Below are 23,504 nucleotides of genomic sequence, written 5' to 3'. Positions count from 1 at the left end.
ACACATGTAATAAACAAATATATATCACATTTTATGTCTCAATTAAAATATTAAAATTTCAAACTGCTATACGGCAATTGACATGAATAGCTGATACACACTACAGTAATTAAATAAACTCAGTTGTCTTATCAATACAAGCATTAGAACATTTAAAACTTGAACTGATCAATTATTTTAGTAGTTTAGAATAATTCTGAATCTACTAAATGGTTAAATGAGGGGTCCAATTGTTGAATAAGTTGGGCGATGGTCATTTTGCATAGAAGTGTATGTTGACTTCATGGAAGTATTTCAACATGATATACTTAGGTTTTTAATTTAAAATTAAATTTTTATTAACATAGCTGGATTAAATTGTATGTAAATTGATTTTAAAAGATTTACTTCACAACCTGGTCATAAATTACCAAAAAGCCCTGGCATGGTTTATCTGATACATGGACAAGTCTTCAGAAACATATAAACATTAATACTAACTCATTTATAAAAACAGGGCTGGTCTTAAAACAAAGTAAAAACCATCAACATAGCTCATTATTTTACATTAATACCATTTGGCAACAAACCTCTATGGCAAACATCACAATAACAAAATCACTTTTCTAAAAACAAACTAAAACATATCAAAGTACAAAAAAAGACATCTCCGAAATCATAAACATACTAAAATTATTACAAAATTACTTTACATTTCCAAAAAACCAAACATTACATACAACCTAATTGCTTTCATCTGGATTTTTCTACTGCCAACATTCTAGATGAAATCTTTCTACAATAAGTAGAACTAACAAACATGCTCACAATTTAATATACTGGCACAGATATGTTGATAACACAACCTTATTGTACCAAGGAAACATAAGACAATGAGAACAACTACTGCACAAACTATACTGCAAATTGAATTTAATAGCCAAATGTAAACTCAATAGACAAATAGATTTTCTTGACTGCACATCATAAAAACAACTAATAAAAACACATTTTTAAAATATACAGTAAGTCAACAGCGAAAGATACACAATTTATGACAAACACTCTCATTCACATTTCAAACTTCACATAAACTAATTGCTTTTAGACATAATCCATAGGCAACTCACATGATCTACACAGCCCAATGTTAGCTGAAGAACACAACACTATAAAATACCTAGCACATACAAATGGATATAACATTACACTCATTAACATATTAATATATGTCTGCTTAATTCAAGAAAACTGCCAGCATTAATATCAATTGATACTGTTGTGAAAACAGCAGCATCAGTAACCCAAGGTGGTCGCAAAGACAATTGAAAATATTTTGAAGGTTTTAAAAAAATGTTTTACTATATTATTTGGTCTGGTGTGTTGTAACAGAAGTTTAAATTTCAAATTTAGAAGTTTGAATTCAATAATGTGTAAATTCAATAATATTATGTAAATTAATATGTACATAATAATATATATTATTATTTCCTTTTGTCTAGGTATTAAAAGTATTTAAAACGTCAAATTTTTACGTAACAGACAATTCCTTTGCAATAATGGATGGTGCTACTGAAGGATTATATGCATGGCATTCAGTTAATTTTCTTTTAGGTATGTTTTTTAATGATTTAATTTGTAATGCGGACCGATTAAAGTTATTAGAATTCAGAAAATAAATTCTATTTAGTAATAGTAATGAGATTTTTATTTTTAAGTTGATTTAAAAAAAATTTAAGTTGCATTGATTATGACATTAGCCTCTAAAACTGCCTATAGTATGCAATAATATCCTAAGCATTCTTGACTAAAGTACTCTTCAGAGATGTTAGTATTTTATTTCACTTTGACTGTTCCATTTTCAGTTGTTACTTCTGGGATATTCCAAGTATTTTAGATTTATTAGGTTGTAACATTGAAAGGAATGTAGTTTATTGTCTCACAAAGGACCGATGATATTATAATTTCTATTACTGTTATTATTATTCCCAATTACTTTCAACATTTGAGTTTATAATTAGTAACAATTCCAGAGCCTGACCTGATTATAATCCTCATACTACATGCAGAATATAGTAAGAGGAAGAACACACTATTATTACCCCACCCACATTAAACCCTACACTACCACAACAAATAATTTACATACTATGTTACCACATATTATTTCACACAACACACACACACTTTTCATGAAAAATAGCTACACTTCTTCTCACACACAATCACACTGGCCTGACTAATGTCCACAGACAACTGCTTCTGCATTAGGCAATGATCTGATCAGCATCTACTTTCATATGAGGCAGATTTACGAGTTATTGGATGCTTACATATGAGTTCATTCTTTCAGATACGTTACAATTTTGATGGAGTACAGTAAAAAAAATAAAAATGAGAATAATGGGGCAGAAGGGTGTTATGGTCTGAGCATGGATGTTAATGCTAGAAAGACCAGTCTGAAAGAACACATACAAATACTATTCTAATACAGTATGAATCAGTGTAGACACAATTTATTTAATAAAATAGTGAAGGAAGTTCCAAAATTTTCACACAAAATTATCCTAGATGTACTATAAACAAAACTTGTATATAATCAAACCCCAATATACCAAGACATGGATCCTACCACCGATTCATTCTCCCTGAATAATATAAAATAATAAGAGATACAATAAGAAATATTAATTAAGAGATGCATGCGTATTTAATATATTAATATTAAATAAGAGATACAAGTGTGTTATGAAGAATGCTAATAAATTCAAAAAAGGAAAACTTAATGTTATGCTGGTTTGATGGGGTAAACTGAATATACTAGCTTTCTAATCCACCACAAATCCACAACTGACTTTTACACTTTATTTGAGCTTTATCAGTATGTATCAACTCATTTGGATTTAGCTAGTATATAAAGGTAAAAATTTTGACTTGTATCTGCTTTCTTGAAAGAAGCCTAGTCAAGTTAATAATAAAACAATATAAAGTTACTGTAAAAATAAACTATAGAGATAAATAACTTTCATAACAGAAAATTTTCAGTGAAAATTAGAAAGTAGACCAAGCATTTTTTTTTACTTAAGCAGTCTGGTTGTACAACTCATTAGCTTAAACACAAATGAAGTGTACAGTAGGAATATATAAAAAAAAAAATAGTCATGGGGTATGTTACTTGTACTATAAAAATGATCATGCAATGGATGTCGAACTAGATAAACTAGTCGAACTATATAGGATTAGATTGTCCTGTTATTGCTAAAAAGAAAGTCTTGAATGAAAGCATTCTTAAAATGCTTCAGAAATATAGCAAAATGAAGAAAACATTATGATGGAATTCAAAATTTTAAAAGCAGTTTATCCGGTTAGTTAAATAAATAACTACAAACTAAATAAAATTTTCAAAGCCTTTATAAAATTTCAGGACTTAGTTTAATTTTAATCTCAACTGTTGTTAATAAACATATCTACAATTTTTTAACTTTAAATCTTGAGTTCCCTTAAATTTTTTAAACAAGTCACAAAAAAATACTTGTTAAAAATTAAATTTATTAAGGAAAAGAATTGTTTAAATTTTCATAAATAATGTTCCAGCAGTATAAATTATTGCAGCATAAAAAATCGAGCAAATAAAGAATTTCAGAATGACAAGACAGTTTTAAAATGTGTTAACATTTTAAGTTACAAAAGGATGCAGTTAAAATTTTTTTTTAGGAGGTGCTACTTAAAGAAATTTTCTGAAAGGGTGTGAAAGAATTTTTTTCTTTTCTATGATTGTGTTTTCTTATTAAATGTCTTTGCTATTCAATACCACTTACCAAAGAATTACTATTTTTTTACTTTAGAGCTTCTGAAATGAAAAAAATTCAGGTGAATCTTTTACAAAAAAATTATTTCAAAATTTACTCAAATTTTGATTTTATAAATTCAGTTCTCACAAAAGCTCTAATGGATATGTGTTAAATTATTACTATTATTGAAATATATCAATTTAATTATGATTTTATTATTATAAAGTTTTTACATTTTTTTAACATGTTATTTTTTTAGATCGTTTATACGATACTTCTCGGAAAACTGTAGCTGTACTAGATCTTGGTGGTGGTTCTACTCAAATTGCTTTTCTTCCAAACAGCACACAAAATATTGAGTGTAGACAAGAGAATAAGTGTCTTCAAAAAATCTCAATAAATAACGTAGAAAAAACATTATATACTCAAAGGTAAACAGCAGAAAATTCATTTTTAATAATAATTTTATATTTTTTACATTTTCTCATAAATTATATTATCAACTGTGTATTGAAATCATCTCAGTGTTTCACTTTAATTTGGTGTTAACAATCCTTTATTACATCATTCTTGTTATCTTATCTATTCATTACTTTGTTCTATTTCCATAGTGATATATTATTACTTTGAAGGAGTGATTTGAGATACAGTTACAGGAAATAAATAATATTTATAATTTATCAGTTTATTCTAGTAATCATAGATAAAATATTTTTGAGATGTTATTGGCCTTATTAATTATAGTAATTCAGTTAAAAATAATTGCTCTCATAATAATAATTTGCAATAATTGATCATTTATTATTTGTTTTGCAATATTAAAACATTATGTTTTAAATTAAAAACAAAATGTTATTTGTTATTACACTCTATAATACATAAAAATAATTTGTCTCACAACTGAATTTTAATGACAATCACAAAATCAATTAATTAACAAAATGACTTACTCAAATTTATCACCCATCTAAAATGTGTCTAGATATATTCTCTTTAGATAAAAATCTGTAGAGAAGTAATATACATTTTTTCATTCTTTTGCTAATAACAAACATTATGCAGAAAAGTAGTCGTGGTTAACATCGTTTACATGTTAAATACTGCATTGTTTATAAAATATTGTTGAGGTTGGTTAGTTTAGATTAACCTCCAGATAGCCAGATAGTCCAGATAGCCTTAGCTGAAAGATCACAAGTTATTATTTTTAATAATATTTCTCTGGATTTTTTCTTTCTGTTATCAAGATGCAGATTTCTTGGTAATTAACTGTTTTTACATGTCAGTGTCTTTTTTTTGTAGACCTAATCATATTTTAAAAACAAAACCTAAAAGGTTTTAATTATATAATTTAATAAAAAAATATATATTTTTTGAACCTTTCTTTAAAACTTCTTGCAGTCAGTGCAAAAAATGGATTATTAAGTTATTGGTAATTGTTTTTAATTCAGTGCCAACTTCTCAGATTCAAACTTTAAAAAGGTGAAAAAATAATTATTATTTTTGGTTTTTTATTTTAATTTTAGGTTTATTTTTTAAATCTTTTTTATTTTTATGAAGAAAAATGTTTTTAAAAATTAAATGTAAAAGTCATGAATCCAAATTAGTGAAGGCTGAATTAATGAGGATTTGTTGACTCTTTTTTTATTCTTGCTTGAAACAAAAGATGTCATGTATATCTAGTTTTCAGTTAAAAAAAAAAAAATAGCTTTATATAAATATAATAAGTTTTAGATTGTTTTTCTTTCTTTCAGTTACCTAGGTTTAGGTTTAAAAGCTGCTAGAGAAGGGATATTAACTACTGGTTTTAATGGAGAGACAACAATTATAAGCGATTGCTTTCATCCAAATTCTAAAAATGAACAATGGGAATATAATGGTGTTAAATATTTAATATCGTAAGTATATTTTACAAATTGTTAAATTACTGTTCTGTTTGAAGTGCCTTAATAAAAGATAAGTTTTCCATCATTATTAAATATTTATTATGCTTATCTCATCTTAAGTAAAAGCAAAATATTATCTCATGGGAGTCTCTCAAAAAGTCAGAATGAGTTTTCAAGATACAAAAATGAATTATCAGTCCATTATATGGCACCCATAAGTATGAATCATATAGACTAATATTTAGAAAATTGAATTTTTTAACATCCTTGTGTTTATGATTGCCAATCTTCGCCATAAAGAACAATCACTTAAAAAAAATAGTAATACCCAATTTTATTAAATTAGATAATAGAACAATTTTTTTTTTTGTAATTCAACACAATACTTCAGCTTGAGAAAGGACCTTCTGTCGCTATTTTTAATAAATTATCAAATAGTTTCAATTTTTTTAATAATGCAGTTCCTTTTTCAGAAATAATACTACTCTGTCAAGGAAGGTTCTATTTAATAATAATAAAAAACTTCCACATCTTTGTTCAACCTGTGCATAAATATGGGCTCAAATAACTTTCATAAATATCTTTTGGTTGTGGTTATTTTGTAGTTATTCTTTATATTTACCATCTTCAAGAATTTACTTTAGTATTATTTCACATGATTACATGGTTATGTTTTAAATAATTCATTTTATTTTAATTACATCTATTTTTTTCTTTTTTAATAATGAACTGTGTATTTGTGATGTTACTTTGATCAAGGTTGAACTACGGTTTCCCTTAATCAATCCAGCCAAATGTTAAGGCCATTTTTTTATTCATGATAAAGCATGTTCATTCATTTCTCATGTGATTATAGAATCTATTATTATTCTGCACTGATCAGAATAAAAAATTTAGTTATTAATTAAAGTTAATTAAAAATGGTACTTTAATCCAGTTTAAATCTCTGATTTTTGAATGATCTAACAAGACCTATTCCCTTTTGTTAATTCTTTTACTTTTTAAAGTCCCTTTAGTGAAAGAAAAATTGCTAACAAAGAAACGTACGGGTAGGATTAAAGCTGGTGACTGTATTTAAAAATAATTGTGTTTTACTTAATTAAAGTGAAGAATACAAATGAGCAACACTCCCAGTGGACATGAAACTCTTCATATTTCAAAAATATCTATGAGCTAGAAGGATCAGAATGCTACTTTCCAACCATTCAATAATTAAAAATACCTATCATAATAAATATACAATCACCATTTCATAAAAAAGATCCAGCAGGAAGGAACTAAAGTCCCAACTTTGTAGACATAGGGGGTAAATGCAAATCCAACATATTTATGTTCTATTCTTTGCCTTAAAAAAATGGTATAAAAATGTTTAACCCTTCTTATTTAAAAGGGGGAGAAAGATGTCAAAGATGAAATTTGTTTATGAAAAGATCTAAAAAGTAGAACATTTTGAGAGATATGCAAAGTATATTATTTTAAGGTCATAAATTTTGATTCGTTTAATATTTTATGACAAAAACTAAATGGCATATGACCTTATAGTTGATCTTTCTTTTTCTTCTATAAGAATTTTAATTCTAACCTTGAATTTTGTTGATACATTATTAAAAATAATTGAAAAAAGTGAGGGTGGTACAGATGATAGTGTTGAACATCCCATGTGGGAGCTCGATAATCTAGGCTCAGAAAATCAATTATATTTTAACATTAATAGCTTCTCAGAACTGTTTCCAATTACCATTCTGTTGTTAGGTTGTAATTAAAAATACATCCTGGCAATCCATGTACATAAGTCACAGATTTACTCATTACATGAACAAAGGATGCAATTGCTTGAGGACCAGTGCAATCGAAGCTGCACTAAGTATCAAGAAGTTTCAAGAATATGATATAAATTAACCAATGAAATGATGGAACAAAATCTGTTTGTAATTTTTTCTCAATGATAATTTATTTTACTGTAATTATTGTCAAAGTAGTTATTTAAATGAATGGAACCGTAAAAAAGTTTTCAATAAATTTTTAAGGCTATCAACAAATTTTCAAACTGTGACTGTTTAGTTTGATTTTCACAATTATAACTTTTTAAAGTCAGCAGTCATAAATGAGGGGGGAAGGTTCATTCTCTTGTAGAGAATTTATTTGAATTTGTTATGTTTTGAATTTGAATATAAAACTTTTAAATATTTTTAATATAAGTTATGTGATCCTGGATTCTGAACACTTAAAAACAATTAAGAAAAAAGAGGTGTGTATATACACTGATTTTTAACATATTTGAAGAAAAACAGGAATTATCAGGTTTTTTTTTTACAGAATTTACTAAATTTTTCTACTTATTTCTATTTATGAATAAGTGGGAAGAGAGAAATAAAATATTAATGGCTAAATTTTTCTAACGTAATTTAATAAAAGATTAGACATTTTCATAGGTGCTTAAAACAGATTTTTTAAATTTTACAAATAAAAAAAGCAGAAGTTGCTTTATTACTTCTTGGAAGAATTATTCAACTCAGTAATACCTAAAAAGAATTTAAAATCCAAATCAACCTAAAAGCAGGAAGGAGACGGTAACTTGCATTCATATAGCTTAGCTGTCAAATGTCAATTTTTACAATAAATTAATATTCAGTGATGAAAACACTTTCTAATAAGACATGTAAATGACAATAGTATGCAGTAGTCAAATTCTAATTTTGATCATTATTACTTACCTGAAAAATAATTAGAAAAACATTTTCAATAAAATCCAGTCTTGGAGAAGAAATTTCTCTGTATAATAAGTAATTTTATTTTATATACAGAATAGTTTACATTATTTTTTTATGAAAGCATGATAATTTTTTGTTGAATAATAATTATAAAAAATAAATTAATCAATTGAAAAAATTTAATATTGTTTAACCAAGCAAAATTATTTTTCATAACCTTACAGCAGAAAATTGAGAGTGCTGAAGAGGGGTGAAATAAATACGATAAAAAGCTCTATCACTCAATTTTTCTCATTAATGAAAAAAAATAATAAATAATATGTAAGAGTCAATAATTTGTACATGAGGTTTTTCTCAAAAAACTATTTAAAAAAATATTTGTAAAAAACACTGACCACTTTTCCTCCTACTATAAAACAAGGCTTAAGAATTTTTTCAATGACCATGGAAACTTTAGGATAATTAATTGAATTTCCATGTGATCTACAGTGGCAAACAAATTAATCCGTACAAACAAACCAATTAACAGTATTTTAAGAGAAAAAAATTTATTTTTAGAAGAAAATATGTTTAATAGTCAAACTAACTCAAATTTAATAGTTTATGTGTTCTTTGTTTATGATTATCTCATTAATCCTCTTTGGCACTGATTCCACTAAGGTAAAACAATGATTTTTGATTTCTTCATCTCACAGCCAAACCTGTATCACTGAACTTATAAGGTCAGTTTTTGTGCTACAATTCATTTTCCCAAGTCTACCTTTTAATATAGCGCATAAATTTTCAAAAGGATTCAGGTCAAAGGAGTTCCCTGACCACAAGAGCACTCAATTTTTTTGGTTTTTGAAGAACTCTTTTGCTTTCTATGATGTGTGACATGGTGAAAGGTTCTGTTGGAAAATGAGTTCTGGGTTCTTCTGCATAAGTGGAACTATTTTTCTTTGGCATATGTTACTGTATTGGTCCGATTTCATCATCCCATCCATAGGCACAAGTGCTCCTGGCACTTCGTCTGTAAAACATTCCCAAAAATCTTTTTGGCTGGGTGTTTGGGAGCTTGTTGCAGGTATGCTGGTATAGTCTTCTCATCTACTGACTTACAAATGTAGGCTACTCTCTCCCCTTGGATAAAGAAATGAGTCTTGTCTGAAAAATAACTTTTTTCTGCATCTCAAAAGTTCATTCTTTAAGTCCCTTTTACCTGTGTGATTCTTTTTACCTTTGTTGAATTCATAATCTGTGTCAGTAACTGCTTGTTTTTAGGTTTCCGAGCAATCCTTCCCACTGCCAACAATCTTCTACGAACTGTCATATCAGAAACATTAGTCCCACTGGCTCTCCCAAACATTAAGGTCAACAGCTGACAATCATAGATTAATTTTGCTTTTTCTTACTAGTAATCAATCGATCCTGTGTAGGTGTGGTTTTCTTCATCCACCCACATTTCCCTTTTTTCTTTGGAGAGATGGAACCTGTTTCTCTAAACCTTTTCACAATTTCACTTAGAGTACCTAACTCCACATTATACTCACTTTGAGTCACAACAATTTTCGATTGCTTTCGTGGGGTTATATCCATTAAATTAACGAAGAATGAATAACAAACTTTTAACAGAAACTCACAAGGTACCAACATAACCTGAAATACCAAACAGCAAGCAGCCTGCCACAGAATGAAAATTCCCTGCAACAGAACAAAACTTCCCTTTATTCGGATTAATTTGTTCACTACTATATATATATATAATTTTTTTAAATTTATGACTACATATTTTTATATACTATAATTTTAATGGTTTGAATTTAAAGTGTGATTTGGAAGAAAAAGTTTAACTGGTGATGAGGGAAAACCTCAATAGAGCTATTTGACAAAAATGAAAAGCATAAGGTAAGAAGCATTATCGAATTCTGTACTCTTGGTGGTAAACGGTTCTTATACTTTTGTCTTTGAGATATTAGTACAGAGGGGAATATGGACAAATACAAAGAATTGTTTTTTCTAAGTTATATATATATATAAAACTTAGAAAAAAAAATATATATATATATTTATATACTTTTTTCTTGTTTCAATACATCTACAGGTATATTTTTTATTTTAAGATCAGACAGATAGGCTTTGATAGAAAAAGTTCAAATAATCATTTAATTTGTACCCCATTCAATTTTAATTGGCAATTCATCATCTTTAACTGGTTTGGTCCACTATTAATTCTTTTCTATTTTGCCCTAATTTCTACATAAAAAATTCAGGTCATCAGTATTTTCCTTTACATATTCTTTTTCTTCTTTTATAATTTTCATGCTCCACATTTCTTTCAACAACCATACTATATGAATACCTAGATACATGGCCCATCAGCCTTCTTCCTTTTATAAAATTCTATCTGAAACAGTTTAGTTTTTAATACCTACATTTTTTTAATAATGAATTAAAATCAATATAAATTAAAAAAAAAAAAATATTTTACTGTAATTTCTAATTTCTATTTTTCTCTGTATGATTATTCTGGATAGTAACAAAGAATGAAAACTTTAAAAGAAATTAAATTGTTCAATTTCTTGAATTAATTTTAAGAAAACTGAAATTTATTTTCTGAATTAAACAAAAATGAGAATTAATTCAATTAACAATTGCTTGTAATGAATTAAAAGTAACCAATAATGAAATGTGACAGAAAAGAGAGAAACAATTCATAAATATTAAGTGTGTAGAACTGTTAGTAATCAAAATTAACTTTGTATGGGGTGAAATTATAACAGAAGGAAAATTAAATTAGACAATAATCAATAAAATATCAGCAGCTGAAAACTGATCGATAACAGAATAATTATTTAATACCACCTGACACTATTATCATAAAAAAATCACACACTGTTTTTTTGATGACCTTGAAATTGTTTATTCTGTAATTACTGGGAAAACGCCATAGTCCAATTTTTATGTTAAAAATATTTCATTAAGATAAAATATGGAACGTAGATGTAATATTCAATGTTTACTAAAGGCATTATTTATATTTAACAATACGTAAATATTAGATGCCAAAACAATAACTGTAGATCATCTACTTTGAAAATTGAGTATCAATCCTCAAGAAAAAGTTTCCTGCGTATGGTATTCAAGGATACAATTTCTATACACCAGATTTTATTTTATTTTATTTATAGATATAAAATTATTTTTTTGGACATTTTTTTGAAAATAACAAAAATTATTTGAATTGTTTTTTAATTTTAGAGGGCCAGTTAGTGGTACAGAAAATATAAATAAATGTAATGAAGCCGTAAAATCGTATATTAAAAATCAAAATGTTTTCTTACCACATGAATTAAAAGATCAGGAAATTACCGCATTCTCATATTTTTATGATTTAGCTGTGAAATCTGAAATTCTTCGAGGTAAGTAATAAATAATTTTTGTTTATTTTTAATGCAATTTCATAGTTGCATAATTATTACGATATGGAGGGAAAATAATATATCATCTAAGGTAAACTATTTAACACTTATTAACATGTAACAACCAAAAATTAACATGTTACAAAAAATATAGAACAAAATTAATAAAAGAACACTAACAGAGATCATAAAAATAGATAACATCAACTGACTTATGCATAATTACAGGACCCATTTGCAGGAAAGAAAGTTTACAGCATTATTTAATAACTATAAGCAAAATTCATAAGATTATCAGACAAACCTGACAATCAAAATCTAGCCACTGATTAACACAAAACCCAAGATTTAAAAAATTAAACTAGAGTGACAGTACCAAATATTGAAATAGGCAGAGGGGATAAATATTTACTCATAGGCATGGACACATTCAAGCAGTACACACTAGAAGATCAACTTTTCACAAGTAATCTCATAAAAACTTCACATACGTGTGAAAATATTAACAAGAAAAATTTTCACGTAGGGCATAAAACATACAATCTAAATATATTTAAACAAAAAGGAAATTTAAAAACACATTAAATTTGAGGAAATCAACATATTGAAAGTAAATTGAATGTAGCCCATATGTACTTAATATTTGCTTTTATAAATAGAAGTTTTCTGACCATAACATTTTATTTATTAACAACAGTAAAATATTCAACATTATCAAAGAAGCTATATGAGGGTTCCAAAAAACCTTTCTGAAAGCAAAATAATATCTATGCAGAAAAACGTTTGTGCCACATTTCATCAATGAATCTTGGAGATCAAAGTAAAACATTAACACTGACATTCAGATTTAATTAAAATTGAATATACTTATTCTTTATATGTAAAGTAACAAAAATTCAAATTTAAATAGCAAGTAAATTAACTAAATTCGTTAGAATAGCAGCAGGGAACTTTTTCATTAGGCTACTAATAACTGAGATTAAAAGAAACTCACAAAATATTTGTGTATATTATATGTATATATAAATAACATAAATATATTATATAAAACCAACAACTGTCTGTTGACTAAATTACACAACAGAAATAAAACAATATTATGCAGAAACATATTACAAACTTACATTTTAAGGTATAACATTTCATAACATTAGAAGATTTTTATCTATTTATTATAAAATATGTAGTTTGAAATTTTGGTACCCATAATGAACACATGTTATACTTAAAAAATATAACAGATTTTTAATTTGACTACAAGACATTTATTTAAATTTTACCTGAATCTGAGCTAGTTCTATCCTAAATGAAGCTTTTGTAAAATCTCTGAAGTGAGAAAAGTGAGTTCAGACTCAACGTTTTTATAGTTTTCACCTTCAATTAAAATTTACTGAAGTAAATAAAAAGAAGTTTTATAAAATAGATAAACAAAATAAAAAATGTATAAATATTGTGGTAAAATTCAAACTTGATTTCAGTGGTAACAAAAATGAAAAAAAAAGAAGTAAATATATAAAAGCAGAATGGAGAACACCAGACTAACAAAATAGATCTTCACCCTACTAAACACTCACAAGAACAAGATAACCTGGCTTAAAGAAATAGACAATGACCTAGTAAACAACTCAATAGACTCAGACATTTTAAAAGGCAGAGCAACATTCAGAAAAACAATACAGGAATTAGAGTATCAGGAGATGAAAAAACTCACTTGTAGAAGAGGGAGAAAATGGACTCAAGAAGACAAAGAACACCACTCTAGAAAAATGAAAGAAGCATGGGCTAAAAAGTTGATTAAGCGTGCTCTCTAAATTGGTTATTCGAAAAAAAAAGCAGAATGAAAGCATAATGAACATGTTTTCTATCAGAAACAAACTTTAATTATTAAATGCACTTTAGGCCCTAAGATTGCTGACATCTAAACAAATTTATATTAATCACCAAGTAGGATTTATTAGATTATACGAGGTGTGATAAAAAAATACGGTGAATAATTTTTTATTAAAAAAAGTAATAAGGTTACATAGAATTCGATTTAATCTCCTTCAAAATACTGTCCTTGGCTAGCAATGCACTTATCCCAACGTTGACTCCATGACTGGAGGCATTTCTGGAAGGCGTCTTTTGGAAGGGCTTTCACCTGCTCGGTCGTGGCCCCCTCAATGTCAGCAGTAGTGTCAAAACGTTTTCCTTTAAACACAGTTTTTAATTTTTGGGAAGAGCCAAAAGTCGCATGGTGCTAAATCCGGTGAGTAAGGCGGATGTGGACAGACAGGAACACTTTTTTCGGCCAAAAACTCGTGAATGAGAAGCGAGGTGTGACACGGCGCGTTGTCGTGGTGAAGAAGGAAGCCATTGGTCTATTTTTCTGGTTGCTTTCTTCGTACGTCGTTTCGCAAACGTTGCAGTACACCTTTATAAAATTCAGAATTTACAGTTGTTCCCCTTGGAACGAACTCTGATTGCACTATGCCCTCACTATCGAAAAAAACAACGAGCATGACCTTGATGTTGGATTTTGACTGACGTGCCTTTTTAGGGCGAGGAGATGAACTAGTTTTCAATTGGGAACTCTGCATTTTGGTCTCAGGGTCATAGCCATAGACCCAACTTTCATATCCAGTTACAATTTTGGCCATGAAGTCCGGATCTGCATGAAGACGACCCTTCAACTCCGTGCAAATTGACACACGATTTTCTAAATCCATGTTGCGCGACAGACACGATAAACACAACCTCACTCTAGCGGCTCTGGCAGCTGACTGGCAAGCTCGAACGTGTTACAACTTGTCCCTGCCTGTCTCAGTTGATGACGGTATTGGACAAATTACAGCATATGGATGTAGTGTTGGCAGTTGCCGCTACAGAAATTCATTCACCGTATTTTTTGATCACACCTCGTAAATCGTTATTTAAATAAAAAATCAAATCATTAGTTTTACTGGTTAACGTAATATGGTGTTAGTAATAATAAAAGCTACAAATTGAGTATAAATATATTGAGGAAGCTGTATCCAGATCATCTTGCAATTTACAAATTAGGATGTCCAGTTTTACTTTCTAAAGAATAAAAATTATATTTTGATTTTAGTCCAAGGTATCTGAATGTTTACTTGATTCTTAAATTTGATAATCTTATTTGTGTTGTTTTTCAGAAGCAGAAAAGATGGGTGGTACAAAGCATGTGAGTAATTTTGAAGATGCTGCTACATTAGGTAAGTAACTATGATATTCAATTATCATTTTTTAAATAAAATGTTTTCTTCATAAAATTTATGTGTATATGTATCTAACTTTCAATCTATGAACTTCAATAGAGAGTTGCTCACTGTTAAGAGCAGTTCCAACCATTCTCCAAACCCCCTCTATTGTAACTTGACTACTGGTAGTTTCTTGTTTTTAAAATATGCCTTGTTGGTTGGTTGTAGTAAAACAGATACACACCTGGAATGCATTGGTTTGCGGAAGGAACACCCTCAAACTGAAATTAACATTACCATAAACATGAATTAAACTTAGTTTTATTAGCCTGCTCTCACTAAAAAAATTGACTCATCAGCTTAGGCAGATGCACTATTCACCAATGCCAGTTTGGTAAAGTCAGTGTGTAGTTTATTAAGTAAAGAAAGTCAATTCCAATTATCTATTTTCTCTGGATTCTCCTATTTTCTATGGAATCAGTATCCTTGTGGAAACCTCTGAAAATGAGGTTTAAACGCTCATTTATAGTCTAAAATTATCCCTAATATCTCTGCTGTTGAACTTAACAAATGTTCTAATGAACAATTTTAGCTAATGATTGTTTTGCCTGGTTCAAAACATCATGTAACCATCGTAACTCTTTTTAATATTATTAACCGATGCAAAGAAACCATACTCCTTTACAATTTTGCACACAAATCTCCACTTCCCTTCAAACTACTTACAACCAGGTGGAAGGCATAATCACAAAAATGTATCAAACATAATGGTATAAAACAAAGGGCAAAACACTTTTTGACATCCCTGAATTATCTTAATTTTATTAAATTTTAACTTCTGAAACATTTTTAGTCATGAACACATGGTTGACTAGAGCTCAGTATGCCACATCCATCCTTAAATGTTTTTACTATAACTTATTTCTAATATGTAAGTTGGTTTATTTTTTTTTCTTAATGATGTTGACCACCAATTTTATATAAGCGAGAATGCCTATAAACAAACATTCGGTCCTTGTCATCTCAGGCAAGTAATAGATCCTTGTCATCCCAAAGAAAGCAATAGGAAAATTACCAACCCCTTAAGTAATAAAAAAATATGGAACTTTTCCAAAGTGAAGCTACTCTTTTAAGATTTCCCTATCCACATAACTGTTTACTATCCTTTTTTTTCCCTACATCCCTGGGCCGGACATCCACTCAAGTATACACGGCCCAGGTATGTGTCCTTGTGACTCTAAGGGGGCCTCCCCACCCACCGGCTGTACGTCCGGCACGGCAGATCAGTCCCCCCGGTTCCGGATCTTTTCTTATTGCTGCTCGCCTCTAATCCTCCGCACGTAAGGAAAGGTCCGGCTATGCCGTGCCCCCCCCCCACACGCAGAGAACCGGGTCTCGGTCTTTACTCTTTTATGCCTGCCTCAAACCGGCGGCGCCAGCCCCAGCAAGCACCGAAGCGCCCCCAGGAACCGACACCGCCGACCGGGACTCAGTCTTTTCTTTATCCCTTTCAAGCAACCCCAGGAATTCCCACCCCATCACCGGAACCCTCATTCCTAAGCATACGGGCCCTCCGGGGTGGGACTGTCTTCCCTGCCCTATCTTCGCGCCTATCGTCTGTGATGCCTCTCCTTTTCTTCTTTAGATTTGAGGACGGTGCTCGCAAAATTGGAAAACCAATCCCAGTTGTTATTGGACTGCATTAGCCAGCTAACCAGGTTGTCAGGTTATTATGCCTTATTTCATGTCTGAGACCTTCCCATCTATAGCAGTTGAATACGGTGTGTTCCGCGTAGTCTTCTTCCTGACAGTACGGACACCTTGACGTCTGCCTTTTCCCGATTCTATTAAGGTATTTCCCGAACGACCCATGTCCTGTCATCAACTGAGTGGTGTGGAAATTTAGGTCCGCCTTTCTCCCTACCCAACCGCTCTTTCAGATCGGGAATAAGTCTCCTTGTCCACTCTCCTGTTTGAGCGGATGACCATGCGGTTTGCCAGTCGCTAACGACTGTGTCTTCTACCTCGGCTCTTGGCACACCTGCCGCCCTCATGCTTCGGCCTTTTATCTGTAATTCAATGGGAGGCGTTTCAGCCAAGACACGTGACCCATCGTAAGAATTTGTTCTATATCCTGAGACAACTCGTATTAGTGCTACTCTGTGCACGCTTCTAAGTTTGCGTTTATTGCGTTGTACATTCATTGCAGTGCCCCAGACTGGTGCCGCGTATAAGATAGATAACATCATTGCCGTTGTGATCGACCTTCTGACCACCAGTTTCGGTGCACAGTGGTTATTAAATAGACCACTTAGAGCCCTAATTGTAGGGGCAACCTTTTGACAAATCATATCTATGTGATAACCGTACTTTAGACTCTTATCTATGAATACGCCCAAGTATTTGACGTTACTGACTTCACGAATAATTTCCCCCCTTATTTCTATATTTATTCCTCTGACCCTTCTCCGAGGTGCGATTATTGCTAGTTGAAAACTGTTTACTATCCTAACTTCCTCCACTGTGCAACCTGCCTTAAAAAGTTTAAAAATTACTGTAGACCACCATACATTATCAAATACGGGAAATATTCTGAAAAATACCCGAAACACTTGAGTTGCAGCTGGTCCTAACCTCAATTGAGTATAAACTTAACTCTTTGTTCCATGATGCCGTATAAAATTGTATATGTTTTAAGTATCCATTTTCACTAGAAAATTAAAAAAACAATTTTGGTAGTAATGAACACACATTTTATATTTTTGTAATCTCCTATCATCTGCTGCCTTTAACTTTACCTTGATTAGTTAGAAATTTTACTGAAGCTATCATAATTATATCTTCTTGTAGTAAAGGTCAATATATACAACCAATCTACAGATTCAAGAAGAATATAACAAACTTTCAGGACACTTTCTACTAGCGAAAATAAAGAAGAAATTTCATATGAACATAGCTTCGGTAACGTTTCGTTAACGAGTATCATCGGCTGGCGAAAATTTCATTTTGATTTTTGCACCTTCAGAAAAATTAACCCAGACTATAGTTCGTGGGACTCAAATTAATAGGTAAATTTAGTGGTTTTTATATGAAGTCTGACCTGAAAAATTAAAAACAATGTCCTAGAACTGTATTTTAGTAGTTTTTTGAGAAATCTGGGATAAAAGATCGGAGTTAAAAATACAGTAGTTTTTGTTTAGCGTAAAATAACCTTGCAAAATGGGTAATAAACAAGTAAACATTTTAAAAAAAAATTGTGTAGGTTTGATTCTGCTTAAAATAGTATTAACGAAGTCCACAGAAAAACGTAAGAATTTCTAAATATATTAAAAACAAACTTTATCAAAATGAGGCAGAATTTATCAAGGTATTAAAAGAAGCAAAATTTTCTATATTATAAAACACGAGTTAGCCTAGATATTTTACAAAAACAACAAACGCAAACAATAAAACCAACTTATAAATAATTAAATAAACTATTAAAAGTGTCCTCTACCACAATGGATGCAGCACTCTACTCGATGAACAAAGTTTTCATATTTCAACAGGGTTGTTTTGTATTAGTTGTACCTCACTGAGCATTGTAATAACTAACTCTTTATCTTGTATTATACTTTTGTTCGTATTCATATTAATGATTTAAAGTGGTTTCACAGGTGGTAAGTGAGGCGAGTTTAAAGGATAGTTTATAAGTACGCCACGTCCAATTCCACTTATTAAAAACGTCGCATTATGTGTTATCTTATCTTTTTCATTCATGTGCAAAAGAAAACTGTGGAGTTTTCTATCCCCCTGGAATTCATTGCCTTCTTATCAGAGGAATATCTTCTGAAAGAATGGAAAATTATACTGTAGAAAGTTTTAAGTATGAAGCACCTGAAACATTCTTATTGAAAATAAATGTTCCCAATATTTTGTCTATAATTCCTCACAAACGTTTACCTGGCATGGATTTCCGACGGTGCAGTGTGGATTTTGGTGACTCCAAAATAATTTTTTTTTTTAAATTAAAAATACCACTTCTATTGAATGTAGATCAGTAAACAAAATAGAATCTAATGTAGATTCTATTTTAACACTCGCCGGAATCAGAATCCGTGGCAGTAATTTATTTCTAGAATGAAAAATGTTGTACCAATTTTAGATTAAAAGGAATGGAGTTTATCTTTTTGAATTATTTGCCACTTACATTACTTTCTGTTAATCCAGGACGGCTACGATGCAGTGGTACATAAGGACCGAAATACCGGAGCAAAGGTTCTGTGGCCTGGAATTGTAATACTCGGGAATTGTTGATAATATTCTCACTGTAAAACACGTGCTTTTCCATTTCAAGAAGCCATAAAAAAATTACGTCTGCGTATTCTTCCCTGGAAAATTCACAAGGCATTGTTACATGACATACACGGACTTAATTCTTTTGATTTGTAATATTGAAAATTGTACTTCGTTTATTATTTAGATAAAATCTGCCACATATGATAATTTTTGTCTAATAAATTTCAGAATTCTTACGTCTGTATTTAGTTTCTGTGGACTTCATTCACACATTTTACTCAGAATTAAATTTTGTTTAAACATTTTTTGTGTTTATTACCTACCCATTTACCAGAGTTATTTTACACCAAAAATAAAATATTGTTTTTCGACCTCAATCTTTTGTCTTTTACCCTAGATTTCTCGAAAACTACTAAAATACAGTTCTAGGACCTATTTTATTTTTATTTTTTTTTTTTAATTTTTAAGATCTGTTTTCATATAAAACCATCAAATTTACTCCTTAATTTGTTCCCAAGAATTACAGTCTGGCTTTATTTTACCGAAGGCGTAAAAATTAGGGCGAAATCTTTGCAAGCCAACACTAACGAACGGAACGGAACGCAAAGATGGCGGGAGTTTCATTTCTCCCTTCGAAAACGCAGAGCCTGGACAATGTCCCTTGCTGCTCTATCTATCTATTATTCGGGCGTGTTTATGGGTTTATTTTAATGTCGGGTATGATTTTAGTGGTTTATTTTAGTTTTATGGACGGATTTTGTATAGCGTTCCGTGTCCGTTCATGTCCAGCGTTATCACACCCATTCTGAGTCAGTCCGCAGGAGGCTAGGCTTTTTAAAACCCGTGCTCCCGACGTGATTCCCCTTCAGTCCGTCCACTGAAGTCCTTTCGGTGCTAACGCTTTATTGGCTAGCAGGAACACGCCACACACTAACGAAACATTTCGAAGCTATGTTTATGTAAATTTCTTCTTTATTTTCACCAGTAGAAACTACCCTGGAAATTTGTTACATTCTTCGTGAATCATTCTGTCTGTATATAGTAATGAATTGAGCTTAATATTATTGTATTCACTAAAAATGACAAATGCTTACAAATTGCAATTTTTTTTTGTTTAATTTAGAAGATAGTTCTGGGTTATTTCAATCATTTTGAGTGATTATATACTATATTTTATAGTATAAAATCTAATTCTTGGATCTCTAATTGACCAACTTGATAATTTAAAACAAATTGGCTGTAAAAGTGAAAATTCTACTAAAGCCATTTAAATTGCTTAATTATGAAGCTTCTCCAATGAATAATTCTTATCTAAAAGCTAATACTGTACAGGGGCATTGACTCTAAAACATGATCTACTGCCATAAATATGTAAATATTTCTCTGTGCTTAATATGAGTTAAAAGAGTTTGTAACTTACAATGAATAATTGCTACTTCTACCAAATTTTTAAAAACTCTTGAGAAATTATAATATCTACACTTAACAAAAAAATTGTCACAGTAAGTGTCAGAAAGGCAGATTCCCAGTTTTAGAAAGAAAGGATGTACTGTTAAAATGATTTTTGAAAATAGAATTGCTTTCGGTGTTTCAGCTAGCTTACCAGGGTATTTTCGTATGTCATGTTGTGTTAATATCATGTGTTCAAAACAAAACTTCAAAACTGAATTTTTGGATATCAACCACTTTCCTTCACACCAGATCACATTTTAGATTATTGTGAAACTAGCTTTTTTATACAGACTTTTCAAATAAAAGAATGGTATTACTTTTGGTCTCATGGTGGGAGTGGGGGTAAAAATAAATCTTTACATTTGAGGTAAGGAGTATGAAAATACCATATATAGGCCTAAGTGTAAAATTTTTTGGTTTAAAAATAAAACTACTAGATCAATTTCATTGAAATTTGGATGTGCTGTAATAGTGTATCTTAAGTTGTGCATGTGAAAATGTAATTAAGATTGGTTGAGCCATTCTTGAATTATGCTCAATTTAAGGTTGTAGATGGAGCCTGCTGTATGTCATCAGTGAATTAAATCAACTGGAGTAGTAGTTTTCATGAAAGAATTATTTTAATGCATAATTTAATTCAGTGCTGACAAATAACGGTTAAGATCCAAATAAAATGAAAATTCGGTTTAGTTTTGGCTCAACTCTGGTTTCTGTGAACCAATTTGCTTGAAAATCAATAGGGCCCTCTCTACCTTCAGTAACCTTACATCATCCCACCAAATTCTTTGGAAATTCATTAATAATTTTTCTTTAATTGAACTTAACAAGAAAACTTTAAACCAGTTTAGAATTTTTTTGTTATCTGATGAAGTGGAAACTTATTAACATTAAAATGAACTGATCTTCTGTACAGAATGCAAAACTTTTATTTCATGGGAAAGTCATACTTTAATAATGCAAGATAACATATTTCTTAACTTATTTACTAATTCTTCTGATTGATTTTTTTCTTATAATTATTCTTTAATGAAATCAATCTACAAAAAGTAGCAGATACAAACTTGAAAAAAAAATGAAATAACTGAATAGTAAATGTGAATGCAATAATTACCTGAGTAAGAAAAATTAATTTTGATTTCCTTGCAATTAAAAAAACAAAATTGAATACACATACATTAAAATAAGTGGCCTAAAATTCCATCTGATATGATTCGTTTACACTTTTACTTCAATTTAAAAGGAATTAGGGCTGGGTTTTTTGTTTACATTAAAAAATAGAAATATTACTTTAAGAAAATATAAAAAAAATGTTGTCTCACAAAATAAAATGTTTTTATTTTCATAAATTTAAAAAAATTTACTTATACAATAATTTTGTTTGTTTCAGCTTGTTCAAAACTGAACCAAGACCCATTTATGTGCCTTGATCTAAGTATAATTTCCTCTTTATTGGTTGATGGATATGGTTTGACTTCAGACATACCAATTACTGTAAGTGTTTTTTATTATGTATAATGCTAAATGTGTATATGCTTAATTGAGGTTATTGTTAACTGGAGAGAACTTTAGTTAGTAACTGTTGCAAAAATATTTTAATACTTGTAAACAAATTTAAAAAAAAATATTTGTATGCTTATTTAAAAATGTTTGCGGCAATCAGAACCAATTTGTTAAATAAACTATTTTAATATCTTATTTCAAAATGCTTTTGCTGAACTTTACAACACTTTCAGTGATTGAGCGCAGCTATTATCGCCCTGGCATTATTTAATATTATCACTGAAAATGATTATTTTTTAATTATATAGGTATACATCAAAAAGTTTTCAGTTTTGTCTGTTCATTAGTATATTGTGGTTATGTGTTGTTTTATACTTCATAATGTCTAATACTAAAGTACTTGTAAGGGTTATGTTGGTGATTTGTGACTTGTCTTTAAGATAGTTGGAAAAAATTGGAATTTTGCTACAGAGGGTTTTTAGGAGTTCATTGCATTGTTGTTTGACTTGGCTTCATATTTTACCATAGTAGAATATTGGACTGTTGGAAGAGTTCAGTTTTCAGTCTTTGTTAAAAAGTTTTGTATTCCTATCTTTTTTTATATATGCGTACATGTAAAACAACCTCATATATAACTTTAGTACACCTTACAGTATCTTTATTCAGTTGTAATTTAACATAATAAAGTGAATAGTTTAAGTATAATAACGTTATTGTAATAAGCCTAATAAACAATCATTTTCCCACTTTCCAAATTCATTTGTTTGTAATGAATTTGTTAAAAGATAAGTATAATAAATAGCTTATATAAGTTGTTTTAAAACTTAAGGTAGTATGATTTTATACATGTGACTTTTATACATATTTACAAATACAATATATATATATGTATGTGTATTCTATTCATTTTTGTTTATGTTCACAGTTGCTGAAAAAAATTAATGGACATGAAGTAAGCTGGGCATTAGGTGCTTCCATTGATATTTTAGATAATGGTTTATAAGAATAACTGATTAATTTAATTAAACTGAGAAATTCTACTTTTATTAATAATGATAATTTTTTCATTTTAATATAATAACTTGTTATTAATAATTATTATTAATAAAAGTAGAATTTCTCAGTTTAATTAATCAGTTATTATTATTAATAATGTTAATAATAATAGTTATATAATATTAATAGTTAATAATAATAATAATAATAATAAAAATATTAAACAGCATTTATCAATAACTACATGTAATAATTTATTTTACTTTTGCTATATCTATAGCTAAATTATTGCTATTTCAATTATTGCATAATT

The 23,504-nt window shown here is 29.6% G+C and overlaps 1 protein-coding gene across 1 annotated transcript in view; it reads left to right on the top strand.

Annotated features, from left to right (window-relative positions):
- Positions 1-23,198, top strand: part of LOC142330935 (ectonucleoside triphosphate diphosphohydrolase 5-like) — a 43,127-nt gene extending 19,929 nt beyond the window's left edge. Inside the window, exons 6-12 of the mRNA XM_075376401.1 lie at positions 1,482-1,593; positions 4,030-4,201; positions 5,522-5,665; positions 11,605-11,765; positions 14,921-14,980; positions 22,083-22,186; positions 23,121-23,198. Coding sequence (XP_075232516.1) covers positions 1,482-1,593; positions 4,030-4,201; positions 5,522-5,665; positions 11,605-11,765; positions 14,921-14,980; positions 22,083-22,186; positions 23,121-23,198 — 831 coding nt within the window. The remainder of the gene's footprint in view (positions 1-1,481; positions 1,594-4,029; positions 4,202-5,521; positions 5,666-11,604; positions 11,766-14,920; positions 14,981-22,082; positions 22,187-23,120) is intronic.
- The last annotated feature ends 306 nt before the right edge of the window (positions 23,199-23,504 follow it).

Source organism: Lycorma delicatula, chromosome 10, assembly GCF_047948215.1.
Source record: "Lycorma delicatula isolate Av1 chromosome 10, ASM4794821v1, whole genome shotgun sequence".
NCBI lineage: Eukaryota > Metazoa > Arthropoda > Insecta > Hemiptera > Fulgoridae > Lycorma > Lycorma delicatula.
Note: the sequence above shows the minus strand (reverse complement) of the source record. Positions and strands in the feature narration are given on the sequence as shown.